Raw genomic sequence first — 13,669 nt, forward strand, 5'->3', positions numbered from 1 at the left:
TTAGAGACTTTGGAAGTTGGTGTGTTTAGAAACCTGTCAGAATTGATGGGCCTGCGTCTCGACAGCAATATGATATCGAGCTTGAGTGTTGGGCTCTTTCGAGGGTTATCAAGTCTAGAAACAATCGATCTCAGTTATAATAGGATTTCCGATTTACCTTTGGATGTGTTTAAGGGCTTGCCGTTGCGTGACGTAAGCCTTGCCAGGAATAGTATACTGAGCATAGACAACATTCTAGCTGCCCTACCCTCCAGTCTAAGGACTTTAGAGTTAAGCGGTAACAGCTTCGGGAACTTAAGAGCAGCCATGTTCAGCGGATTTCCCAATCTCACTTCCCTTGAACTTGAAGCGAACGGCATGGATTCTCTTCCAGAAAATCTCTTTCTCGGCCTCGACAAGCTTGCTTTACTCCATTTAGACGATAACATGCTGGTGGAACTAAACCGAAGCAGCTTTGGTGACCACCCCAAGTTGCAAAGGCTTACTGTTGCTAACAATTCTATCGTAAGAATAGAGCCTGGATTGTTTAATACATTTCTTAAATTAAGGACCATTCATCTTCAGGGCAATGATCTAACATATCTGCCGCCCGGAATATTTAACAGCCTTATTTCTCTCAATATCCTTAAACTGGGCGACAATAGACTAGATAATCTCGATGCTAACGTCTTCCGAGACTTTCACAACATCTGGTATATATATCTGGAAGAAAACGGCATGAAAAGCCTGCCTTCTACCATTTTCCATGGTTTACGAACGCTGCGATATCTGCATCTAGAAGACAACGAACTCACCGTCATTGAGGACGGTACTTTTGACGGCCTCCCAGATATACAATACATAGATTTGGACGGTAACACACTGACTAACGTGACCTGTGGAATGCTCCCTACTAAGAACGTATCGATTCACTTGTACGAAATTAGCATTGACTGTACTTGTGAGTGGAAACCTGTGTACGACTGCCCAGAGTTTTCCTGGGTCGGTTCGAAATTAGAGTGTACGAGTCCGGTTCGCTTCTGGTTCGATTCTCTTGATGAAGTCCCAAAGGAGAGCCTGACGTGTGCCGCTCCTAGAATGGTTTGCTTGAACCATATAGGTTGGGTAGCTTTGTCGGTCCTTGCTTTGTTGTCTAATAGCCTGATAAGTAACTGACATAGCAGCACTATACTCATTGAGCATTGCTATAGAAATGTTATTGTGTGACTTCCCCTTTGCCTAGATTATTCACATGTGTTAAGGCATTTGAGAATTCGAAAGATGCTAAGAAGGTGAAGTAGTAAAAGTAGTCAATGTGTTGGCATTGATGCTATGTCGTACAAGAAAAAAAACTTAGTTTATTGATCTATTTTTCGAAGCTTTGTCACAAGACAGGACAGGGGGAACTGTCAAATGCCTTTTCAAGGTCCACTGTCCAGATTAAAAGCATAAAAATGCAAGTAATATAGAGGTAATAAATTCAAATAATCACTAACAATATTATAAGTAAATATATAATCAATAACATGACAATAAACATAATAAGTTACTTTTCATTATGTGTTATTTCAAAATGCCACAATACTAAGGAAGCGGAGTGGTGTAAATAGTTAATGTGTCGATGTTCATGTTGTACAAGAAATAGTTAGATAACATGTATTTGTACGTATATAGGAAAGTGCTTTGAATAATTTGGTCTAAAAAATTTAAAGGACATAATGTTATTGTTAGTTACAACATTAAGCGCGGGTGTGAGGATATTACTTCAGAAAGTACAATTATAACAGATAATGAAAATTCAACTCCCATTTGCTCTGTGCTATTGTTATTCTATATGTTTATGTATGGTAGAATCTGACTTGCTTTCTACTGTATTTTCGTTTATTCTACCATACTATTGTACGTTATGTATTTCTAATCTAAATATTATTTCCACAAAACATCATATAAGTGAGAGTGGCTTTTTATTAAACTATTCATAAGCACATTTCCCCGGGTGCATGATTTGTCAAATACTGGAGAGACGAATGTAGCAAATTACACTGTACCTTCCGTAATCTTACATCAGATACCGGTAGCATGACACTGTGAGAAAAATCTGTACCTGCATAGCCGGTATAACCGCACTTAGGCGTAACACACCAGCTTCGCAGCAGAATACAAAACGCTTAAAATCGTCCAAAACAAGCACAACCTCTGCTTGGAGAGTAGGCGTCGGCATCGCTTCCTTGCGGTGTTTGTGTTAATGGCCCAGTGAACGTCGGACTGAGACCAAGGAACTCCTTGCTGAGACTACGCGGAACTAGCCTGGGTACTATCCTGGTTAGTTCACGTCCGCTTCTACAGTCGCTACCGACCAACCAGTCTGGACCGGTGCCAGGTGTGATGATGTCACGTAATTGTTGGTCGGTAGTGACTGTGGGCTCAGCGGACGTGACGTAAACTTACCAGGAATCGGGCAGGATGGTACACAGGCACCCCGACTAACTTACTTAGGCACGAAACTGGTAAGTCCTGTATTTTTGACATGTTGTAGTTCTTACGATGCACTGACTTCAAGTGTTGTGTTGAATTTGTAAGATATGTGACATTTAACACGTGTACAATAAGGTTATAACCTCCTTGCTGTCAAATGTTTTAAGAAGTCGGACCGTATTAAAGTTTTGCCGGGATTAACGTCAATGGCCTGATAGGGGAAGTGTTTCACTGATGATCTGATGCATGACAGGTCAGGCTGTTTATATACATTAGCACTTGGCGTGTGTTCAAATGATGTCACTTGATACTTGCTATAGCGTCATTGCAACACAGTGCATATTGAACTACAGTATATCTAACTTAGCCTAGTAGTAATCTCCAGGCAGATCCTACGGTGGCAAAGTAGTGATCATGTGGCCAAAGGTTACAGCCTTACTATCGTAGAATCTGCTTGGAGGTTAACTTAGGGAGTTGTTCAATACTTCAACAAGAGCAAGTATAAAACAATTATGCATGTATCATTATTCGCTTCACGCCTTTGATTTCTCAAACAGTCTCGACAGAAGAGAGCTAGTCGGTGCTGGATCATACCCCCCCCCCCACGGTCTGCGGTCACGGTACCTCAACAGATCACGTTGCTGGCTGGAAAGGCCCGTGTTTTATACCATCCAGTGCTCACGATGCAGGTAGCTCATATTCAGCCATGATATTGGTACCGGGATTCTTTTGCCGGCCCAAAAAGAGCGTGGGTTTCAATTGATTGGGTCTCAAAAGTGATAGACATTTTGGACATACATTCTCTCCTCATTGCTCCTTTAAGATAATTTGTGAGATAATGAGCCTAAAACTTTATTTTTGGTCTGATAAAATTAAATCAAATGATCAATATCAATAAACTAGTATCATAATAGTTTTCAGGTAAATGCTGGTGTCCAACTGGACTAAAAAACTCAGTATAATGTTTTTTTGTCTTGCTAGAGAGTGCAAAGCATCAAGTATGTTACTTGGTTGGTTCGTTGGTTGGTTGGTTGGTTGGTTGGTTGTGCTGATAGAACTTGACCTTCAAAAAGTGTTGTCTTTGCCTTTTCCAGGGTCAAAGAACCACTCCCAGCCGTTACAGGGCAGCCAAACTGCTGCAGGTACTGGTCATAATGGCGGCCATCATCCGGCATGCACCGGGACAACCCATTCGGGCGTGTGACAGTTCCGGCAGAAGCGCCGCCTGTACCTGCAAACCTCTCATCGCCTTTGTCATTTGCACGCGTCCAGAATTAACTGAACTACCTTCAGGGATACCGAACAACACCATTTCTCTCAGGATCACCGGAAACCAACTGACGTCACTTCCGAGAATGGCCTTCCATCAGTTGTCTCAGTTACAGATGCTCACTCTCTCAAGTAGTCAGATCTCTGAAATTAAGCTTGGGGCGTTTGAAACCTTGTCCTCATTGGAGTGGCTAAATTTGGAGGGTAATATGCTCGAGAACTTAAGTGTAGGTGTTTTTCGTGGATTAGTGAACATGTGGAAACTTGATCTCGGCGGCAACCGTATTGAATCTCTTCCTGTCGGCATTTTCTCTGGCCTGCCTTCTTTACGGCAAATAAGTTTGGCAAGGAATGGCATTAAAACCTTAGACCACATTTTGCCGTCGCTGCCTATCCATGTACAGTCGCTAGAACTCGACGGGAACTACATATCTCGCATAGATAGGAATGTTTTCGCTAGATTCCAGAATTTGTCCAGTCTCGTCCTCAGCGACAACGGATTCGGAAATCTTGTACCGGGAGTCTTTAACGGGTTGATATCGCTCTCTAGACTCTATCTGAACGGTAACAACATCACTTTCCTCCCACCCGATCTGTTTCTCGGTCTCGAAGAGTTGGGTTCTCTGACACTGGACAACAACCGTCTGGTCCAACTCAAGGGAAACCGTTTCGGGGACCACCCTTCGCTCACTGTCTTTAGTGTGGCGAACAACAACGTCTCGACAATCGAGGCTGGACTGTTTGGTAGATTCCAGAAATTGAACAGCGTTAATCTGGACGGCAATAACCTCACATCGCTTCCCACTGGGATATTCCACGGCCTTGTAAAGCTGAAGTCTGTTAGACTAGAGAATAACCGGCTACATACTCTTGATCCTGACCTCTTCCAAGACCTTCGCAATGCCTGGTTGATCAAACTGGGGCATAACAACATCAAAACCATTCCCTCTGGATTTTTCAGTTCATGTCTTAAGGTAGGGTACATTAATCTTCAGGGCAATGATCTCACATATCTACCGCCCGGAATATTTGACAACCTTACCTCTCTCCAGTTCCTTGAACTGGGCGACAATAAACTAGATAATCTCGATGCTAACGTCTTCAGAGATCTTCACGACGTCTGGCATATATATTTGCAAGGAAACGGCATAAAAAGCTTGCCTTCTACCATTTTTAATGGTTTACAAATGCTCCGATTACTGTATCTGAACGACAACAAACTCTCCGTGATTGAACACGGTACTTTTGACGGGCTCCCAATGATAGAAAACATATATTTGCAGGATAACCCACTGACGAATATTACCTGTGAAATGCTGCCCTCTCAGAATGTATCGACGTCATTGACGGAAATTAACATTGACTGTACTTGTGAGTGGGAACCTGTGTACGACTGTCCAGAGTTTTCCTGGGTAGGTTCGAAATTGGAGTGTTCGAATCCTCTTCGCTTGTCGTCTGATTCTCTTGATAAAGTCCCAAAGAATGCCTTGACTTGTGCCGCTCCTAGAATGGTTTGTTTTAACCAAATAGGTTGGGTAGCTTTGTCGGTCCTTGCTTTGTTGTCTAATAGCCTCATAAGTAACTGACAGAACAGCGCGATATATACTCAGTCTGCATTGTACTTGTAAGAATGTCCATTAGCCTAGACGACTGACATAAGAAATAAGAAATTTGAGAAAGATGTTAACGAAGTTACGAGAAAGTAGTGCATGTTGATGTTGCTACTATGTTGTCCAAGAAATGACTTTAACTGCGTCAGGGTTGAAATCAGTTTTAACTGAGTTAATTGTGTGTTATCTAAAATAACATTTGAGGAATATTTTGTAACTAGTTCACGTGAAGTAGTGTAACTATAGCTAGTTCATGTGTTGTACATAAGATAGACTCAGTTATATAACATATTTGATACTAATTCGATAATTGTTAATGATTTCTATAACACATTTAATACTAAAATGTGAACGAATCAGTGTAACTAATTCGTGTGTTGATTTTGATGTACAAAATACGCAGCTAAATAACATTTGTGAAAGATACTAAGGACGTGAAGTAGTACAACTACGTCGATGAAGGTTAGACATCCAGGTAATACGATACGCCAAAAAGCAGTTACTCAAGCAACTGTTCAAAATCATATCCAGTTGCTTGAGTAACTGCTTTTTGGCGAGTAGTACAACTAGTTCATGTGTTTATTCTTCACAAGAAATAAACGATGCGAGCAAGGATTGATGGGTGTCTGTGGTAAAATTCCTTGGGTGTATGTTGCTTTCTATACTGGAGCCGAGGAGCTGGCCTGTGTAAATCCCATTGGCTCCGGATAACAGTGTCAGTATACTGTATAAACAAGCTTTCATATCAACAGTCGAACAATGCTCTCTTTGGTCACTATCCTTTTATTTCTCCACCTCCTCTTAACAACAGCTTTCTCTGATTGGCACTTCTCTTTCGACCTTTTCTCCTATTTTCCATCATGGTGGCCCCCTTTGGGCCCTACCATTATTTACCCATCTACGGGGTATCATCTATTAGTAGTGTGTATAAACATACCACTACCCACTGGATTCGAAGCTACAAGTACATTAAGATACAACGATTTACAAATACGAGCTGAACTTGTATTCATTAAATGTGATCTCTTAGAAATTAACACCTTAGAAAATATAACATCTTTACTTCCCAGTTCAGTAGCTGATCAATTAGTGGTGTGTGTATACATTCCGCTACCCTCTGGATTATACTGAAGATACAATAACGTTACAATACAATGATTACAAACAAGTGCTGATCTAGATCTTGTATTCATCAAATATGACCCCTTGGACACCTTTTCCTGGGGTTCACTTCCCCGTTCAGTAGCTTGTCATACTTTTTGTGTGTTTTGGTGCACTCAGTTTAATGGAGACTGTCCAATAGTCTTCCTGATAAAATGTGGGTTTAATTATGATGTTTCCACATTTTCGTATAGAGAATTAAGCTGAGAGGTAGTTGGTCCCGTGCCGTACGATACATTTCCCATATCCGAGGCTTCAGTGGTGGCCTGAGACTGCCCCTGCCCTATATGACCATGTTGGTTTTCGTACAGAGAAGGTAGCTGCGAGGTAGTAGGCCCCGTGTCATACGATACATTTCCTACATCCAAGGCTTCAGCGGTGGCCTGAGACTGACCCTGCCCTGTCTGGTCATGTTGGTCCATATCTTCATTCTCAGTCTGATGGTCCTGACCACTAGTTACAGACACTGCGGTGTTTGTGTTAATTTCAGTGATGGTCTGAGACTGACCCTGCTCTGTCTGGTCATGTTGGTCCATATCTTCGTACTTATAGTCATGACCACTGGTCAGTACAGTAGCTGTGATGTTTGTGTTCATTTCAGTGATGGTCTGAGACTGGCCCTGCCCTGTTTGATGATGTTGGTCCACGTCTTCATACTGGTGATCATGGACACTGGTCATTTCATCAGTAGCTGTGATGTTTGTGTTGGTTTCAATGGTGGCCTGAGTCTGCCCCTGCCCTGTCTTGACATGGTGTTTATTGATATCTTCATATGGGTGCCTATGAGTACCACCTTTCAGTGCAGTATACGTACTAGTAGCTGCTCCTATCTGAATACCAGCATTGGCAATTACAAGTTTGGTGCTACCAACGGAATTGGGATTTATCCCTAAAGGAGGACGCTTTGCCCTCATTTTGTACCACGCTATACGAATGATGATGAAAATCAGGAACATGCAGGCTGCTGGTCCACAGACTGAGCCAATGAGAAAAGGCAAGGGGAGATTGGGAGTAGATTCATGGGAACTGCTGCTTTCTGGTTTGTCAGGGGTGATTGCAAGATTAAGAGGTGAAGTTGGTGTTGCTGTGGTCTTGCTTGGTGTGCCTGCTGCGTGTGATGTTGAACCAGCATTGCGTTTGAAGTACCAGCGATAGCGAGAAGTGACGGAAATATTGGAACAATTACCAATACTTTCTGATTCGCTAACAAGGGGCAGTGTGACAGATGTGGATGTTTGGATATCATCAGTTGGTGTTGACATGCTTGGTTCTTCGCACATCATTTCTTCAAGATTGACATCTTTAAGCTTCTGCCTGTATAATTTGGGTGGTTTGGTACATATTATCTTGTCTTTAAGTGTAGGAAATTCAGTCGTATTCAGCCTTAAGTGGACCATCCTACAGTCACACTGCCATGGGTTTTCGTCGATTCTTATGTTGATAGTAGATGACACCAAGCCAAAAACTGAAGGGGAAATGGCATGCATCTTGTTGAACCGAAGGTTCAGATTTTGTAGCCGTGACATATTTGCAAATGTACCTGCCAGAATCTCTGTTATCTTGTTGCCCTCTAGGTTCAACGTTACTAGACTGGGTAGATTTACAAATGTGCCTACCTGGATCTTTGTTATCGTGCTGCGGTATAGGCACAGCGTTTCGAGACTGGGCAGGTTTACAAATGTGCCTGTCTGAATCTCTGTTATCCAGTTTTGGTACAGATCCAATGTTTTTAGCCTGGTTAGATTTGCAAATGTACCTGCCTGAATCTTTACTATCCTGCTGCTGTGTAAACACAACGTTTCGAGCCTGTGTAAATTAGTGAATAGACCAGGCTGTAAACGTATCCTGCCGCCAGTGTTGGAGTTTAAGATCAACCTTTGTAGCCGAGATAGATTTGCAAACGTACCTATCTGAATCTTTGATATTTGGTTCTTGTGCAGCAACAAGGTATTGAGCTGCGGTAGATTTGCAAATGTTCCAGGATAGATGTTAGTTATTTGATTTTTGTATAAGTTCAGAAAGGTAAGATTAGGTAGATTTGGGAAATAATCAACGATGCTAATACTATTGATCGCCAAATTAAGTACTTCTAAATCTCTGTACCGTAAGAGTTCTGACTGATTTACAGCTGTAATAAGATTACTTTCCAAGATCAACGCAGTGATAGATGTTGGGAGGTATTGAGGGATAGTTGTGATGAGTTTGTTGTGGCAGTAACAGGTTATAGAAGATGGTTTACAGTCACAGTACGGACGACTGGCGGCTGGCATGTTGAGTCCCTCCAAGATGATGAGAAGGAAAATCAGTATGTATCGCAGCTTTCGCCCCATGGTGTCCTTCCACCTAAAACAAACAAGTACCTCATCCGTAAAGCAACAACAACTTTATGTGTCGTATCTCAAAGTTTGTGGTATCAAAAGATACTGCTTAACACTGTACAGGCCGATATTTTCTGTTTATCCTGATACCGGGCATTTGAGGACTGTTGTCGAAAAAAAGATGCCGGTACAGAAAAGAAAACCCGATTTGTTAGCTGTGTAATATAGTGTGTTACTGCGGTGTTAGCTATATGATTGTGTTTATTGTCTGGGGGTGGTTCTTTAATATTCATATTAAGGCTGTTTTTTTATGTTTTTCCCTGACCTTTGCACCTTCCAGATAAACAAATCAGAAGAAAAATGAATTTTAATTACTGCGGTGTTAGGTATATGGTTGTGTTAATTGTCTGGCACTGGTTCTTTAATATTCATATTAAGGTTGTTTACTGATGCTTTTCCCTGACCTTCCAGATAAACACATCAGAAGAAGAAAAAAAAAGTAACTATTGTCTGAAAAGAATTCTGACCAGTACAGCTACATCGACTTTGAGTTGTGTTATACGATTCTGATTTGACGCTCTGTTCTGTATATATTGTACTTTTGAGTTGTTCTGCATTTGCTGTTTTTCGTTTTTTTTTCGCTTAAGTTTTGTCTATGTTACTCTAGAATAAAGCAAAGCAATGTGAAACACTGAGCGCGCCTTACCCTGTTTAATGAAAACAGAAATAACATGATGATTAAATAAATATAAAAAATCATCTGCGTTTTTCTGAGGTACCATCACAAACAACCATTCAACCATTACAGGACTGTGTTTCGTAGTCGCTCTCGTCAAATTATGCAATTACGAAAACTGTTTTAACAGTTTTCGTTAAAAGTACAGACAAAGGAGCAGAAACAGTTGTAACGACGACGTCGACTTCTGACGGGTATATACTAGTACTTTATAGTCCAACAACCCTAAAAACATTTTAAACAAACTGCGGCCTGGCAAGGCAACCAAATTCTCTGGGTTGGTCAGAATTTGTCGCAGAAGTACAGCGTCTCGAAAAAAAACATATCAGGGTGCAGCATTCAAGTCTGTTCCCTCCCTGATCCGATCCCCAAGCGGATGTTTTCTGATGGTTGGACTTCTCAGCTACTCACCTTACCAACAGACATAAAGTGTCACAATTTACCAACATATGCTTGGAGAAGTAAACCCTGACTTATGCGTAACAGCTTTTCTACAGAGTAACAATTACCTTAAATATTTGTCCACTGGTTCTTTCAAGTCAGTCAAGGTAGCCTCAGTAAAGTTGGCACTATCTAGGCAAGAACTCGTGTAGATGATGCCACAGGCACCAGTTGCTGTTGTTTTTGAGGGTGCGTCCTTCGATAGCTGATCCGTGCCCTTCGATAGCTGATCCGCAATGCTGTGCAAGAAACAAATCAACTCTTAGGTATACGTGGTGATATTAATTGTCTGGATCTGGCTATTTGAATAATATCAACATTCATGCTTACGACGAAACCTGTACTGACTATTCAGGTTTTGTGATACAAGAGTCATACATGTTTAGCTTTTTTTTTTATTTCTTTACGTCTTGTACAAATAACTTACAAATCAGGATCGTCTGTCCAGTAACATAGGTCATTACGTGTAACGTTACGTGTTTCAAGATGCTTATTATTATTATTATTTTTTTTTTTTTTATTCAGAAACTCAATGAGAATTACAAATGAAAAGACATGGACTAAGTGACTGCGAACTCAAGTTAGGTACAACTTATATTCTCGCAGCCACTTTTACAATGAAAGAAAAATATTTTACAAGACATTTAAAAATACATGAGACCTCGCGTGAGTAACAATCCTCCCATCCCAGAAGACACATACAGTTAGAATCTTTTTGTTTCTAATATATAATTTTGTGCGGCTAACATTATTTTGAAGTTGGTGTCATACGAACAAAGGAAACTACCGCGAAGAACTAAATATTGTATGGAATTATCAGAAAGGGTGTTTAAATCAACAATATTACCAAGTATGCTTGAAAGCTTGCCAAAAAGGACTAAGCGCTGGTAGGTGTATATAGGGCAGTGCAATAAATAATGAGCAATCGTTTCATATGGACACCCGCAGCTACAGGATGGACTTGTAACAAGACCTCGGGTATAAAGACTGTAATTCAAGCTGCAGGTGCCCAGACGAAGTCGGGTAATGAGAATACAGGAATAACGAGAACCAAGTTCAAGTTTGTGGTATCAAGAAATACTGCTTAACACTTTTCTGACCGATTTTTTTCTGTTCATCCTGATACCGGGCTTTTGAGAACAAAACTTTTTGAAAGCCCGATAAAACGCATAGAAACACGTCCAAAAAAATCGACGCCTCAACCTGCTTGGAGAATATATTTGAGTAGCTTAAGCTTCCTATCCTTTGGTTGTTGTGGTACTTGTTGGACATATGGTTTATTAGCTGTTTCTCTATAGTGTGTAACAAATAATTTCAAATTACTGAGGTGTTAGCTATATGTGTGTGTTATTGTCTGGGGCTGATTCTTTAATATTCATATTAAGGCTGTTTATTGATTTTTTCCCTGACCTTTGCACCTTTCAGATAAACAAATCAGAAGAAAAATAAATTTTATTTACTGTGGTGATAGGTATATGGTTGTGTTTATTGTCTGGCACTGGTTCTTTCATATTCATATTAAGGTTGTTTACTGGTGCTTTTCCCTGACCGTCCAGATAAAAAATCAGAAGAAAAAAAGAAAATGTAACCATTGTCTTGAAAGAATTCTGACCAGTACTGCTACATCGACTTTGATACGATATACGATTCTGATTTGACGCTCGGTTCTGAATATATTGTACTTTTGAGGTGTTCTGCATTTGCAGTTTTTCGTTGAAGTTTTGTCTATGTTACTCTAGACTAAAGCAAAGCAGTGTGAAACACTGATCATGAGCGCGCCTTACCCTGTTTAATGAAAACAGAAGTAACATGATGATAAATAAATATCAAGAATTATCTGCTTTTTTCTGAAATACCATCACAAACAGCCATTACAGGACTGTGTTTCGTAGTCGCTCCCGTCAAATTATGCAGTTAGGAAAACTGTTAAGTACAGACAAATGAGCAGAAACAGTTGGTATAAACTCGTCGTCTAACGACTTTTGATGGATATACTTATAGTCCAACAACCCTAAAAACATTTTAAACAGACTGTGGTCTGGCAAGGCAAGTAAATTCTCTGGTTTGATCAGAATTTGTCGCAGAAGTATAGCGTCACGAAAAAAAACCGTATCAGGGTGCCGCAGCCTAGTCTGTTCCCCTCCTGATCTCCAAGCGGATATTTTCTGATAGTTAGGCTTCTCAGTACCCGCCTTACCAACAGTTACTGAATGTGTCACAATTTATCAACATATGCTTGAAGAAGTAAACCCTTACTTAGACGTAACAGCTTTTCTACAGAGTAACAGTTACCTTAAATATTTGTCCACTGGTTCTTTCAAGTCCCAGGCACCAGTTGCTGTTGTTTTTGAGGGTGCGTCCTTCGATAGCTGATCCGTGCCCTTCGATAGCTGATCCGCAATGCTGTGCAAGAAACAAATCAACTCTTAGGTATACGTGGTGATATTAATTGTCTGGATCTGGCTATTTGAATAATATCAACATTCATGCTTACGACGAAACCTGTACTGACTATTCAGGTTTTGTGATACAAGAGTCATACATGTTTAGCTTTTTTTTATTTCTTTACGTCTTGTACAAATAACTTACCAATCAGGATCTTCTGTCCAGTAACATAGGTCATTATGTGTAACGTTACGTGTTTCAAGATGCTTATTATTTGTAAAGCCTTATTAGTAATACATCTACTACCCATGATTGCTGCAATTCAGTCTTCAACGCCCCATCTGCAGTACCCAGACACTCCGCTTCAGGATGCTGGGGCGTGAGGCTACATGTAGAAACCTGTATGACCCGGATCCAAACCGTCAGTCGGGTGGTATTTTCAAACGCCATTCTTGGATGGTTCGGGGTGCGGGCCCCATACATTGAGGGGTGTTTCACCGAACGTCTCGAGGGACGCCACATATTCGTCGTCTCGTACATTTGTAAGTACAAAACAACGTTCACATCTGCATTACTAGCATTGTTCATCACTATGAATTTACGAAAGCCCTTTTGATAAAGTAGGTCACAGTCATGATGTATCAGCCTGGAGATGCAGAGTCAAGTTTATGCTAGACAAAGAACGATATATTTCCTTCCCTACATATTCCTTCCCTACATATTATACCATATAATGTTTGCTTTGATTAGCAAGGATTATATGTTATCCCATCAGCAAATATTCATATATGATACTGTTTACTAATCCGTAATCAAAATCGTACGGTACGCCAAATTAAGCACTGGTGATCAGTCGGGGAAAAACGAAATACCCGTTCAGTGCTGAAGCCACTGCCCTGCATTGATTTCACCAGCAGCCATGTCCTACATTCTGCAGCCTGTCAGAAAATAGCCAGAAGGTCACTCAGTCTCAGCCCGGCTCATTATGCAGGTATTGGGCGTATGTCGTTAATATGCTGGTCGCGTTATAGCCTAGCCTGGCAGCCAGCGTAGGCTCCCCTGTATCTCTACGGTGCTGGGAGCAGTGTCCGCCCTCCCAGGTCAGGGCACTTTGTTTTAATCATCCTAAAATTAAATTCCAGCGCACTTTGTTTACTCATCATTCTGAAATTAAATTCCAGGATCCCCACAAGGAATCACCGACCATGGCCATCAGCGTGTGGGGCTTGCTGCTGACGATAACAGTCACCGTACAAGCACAGCCACAGCTCGCCTGTGAGAGTGTAGGAGATGGC

The 13,669-nt window shown here is 41.1% G+C and overlaps 2 protein-coding genes across 2 annotated transcripts; one reads left to right on the forward strand and one right to left on the reverse strand.

Moving 5' to 3' along the window:
• The first annotated feature begins 2,986 nt into the window (after window positions 1-2,986).
• On the forward strand, window positions 2,987-5,941 carry LOC109474558 (leucine-rich repeat-containing protein 15-like). The gene is made up of 2 exons (XM_019774890.1): window positions 2,987-3,143; window positions 3,549-5,941. Exons 1-2 carry the CDS (start codon window positions 3,138-3,140, stop codon window positions 5,307-5,309), a joined length of 1,767 nt encoding a protein of 588 aa, XP_019630449.1. The 5' UTR covers window positions 2,987-3,137; the 3' UTR covers window positions 5,310-5,941.
• Window positions 5,942-6,661: 720 nt separating this feature from the next.
• On the reverse strand, window positions 6,662-7,408 carry LOC109474448. Its single transcript, XM_019774741.1, has one exon. It carries the CDS (start codon window positions 7,406-7,408, stop codon window positions 6,662-6,664), a length of 747 nt encoding a protein of 248 aa, XP_019630300.1.
• Between the last annotated feature and the right edge of the window lie 6,261 nt (window positions 7,409-13,669).

The sequence above is a fragment of the Branchiostoma belcheri genome, unplaced genomic scaffold, assembly GCF_001625305.1.
Source record: "Branchiostoma belcheri isolate BF01 breed outbred unplaced genomic scaffold, Haploidv18h27 scaffold31, whole genome shotgun sequence".
Classification (NCBI taxonomy): domain Eukaryota; kingdom Metazoa; phylum Chordata; class Leptocardii; order Amphioxiformes; family Branchiostomatidae; genus Branchiostoma; species Branchiostoma belcheri.

Coding starts and splice junctions, on each gene's coding strand:
- LOC109474448 (XM_019774741.1), bottom strand. CDS start 7,408: ATGAGGGCAAAGCGTCCTCCTTTAGGGATAAATCCCAATTCCGTTGGT.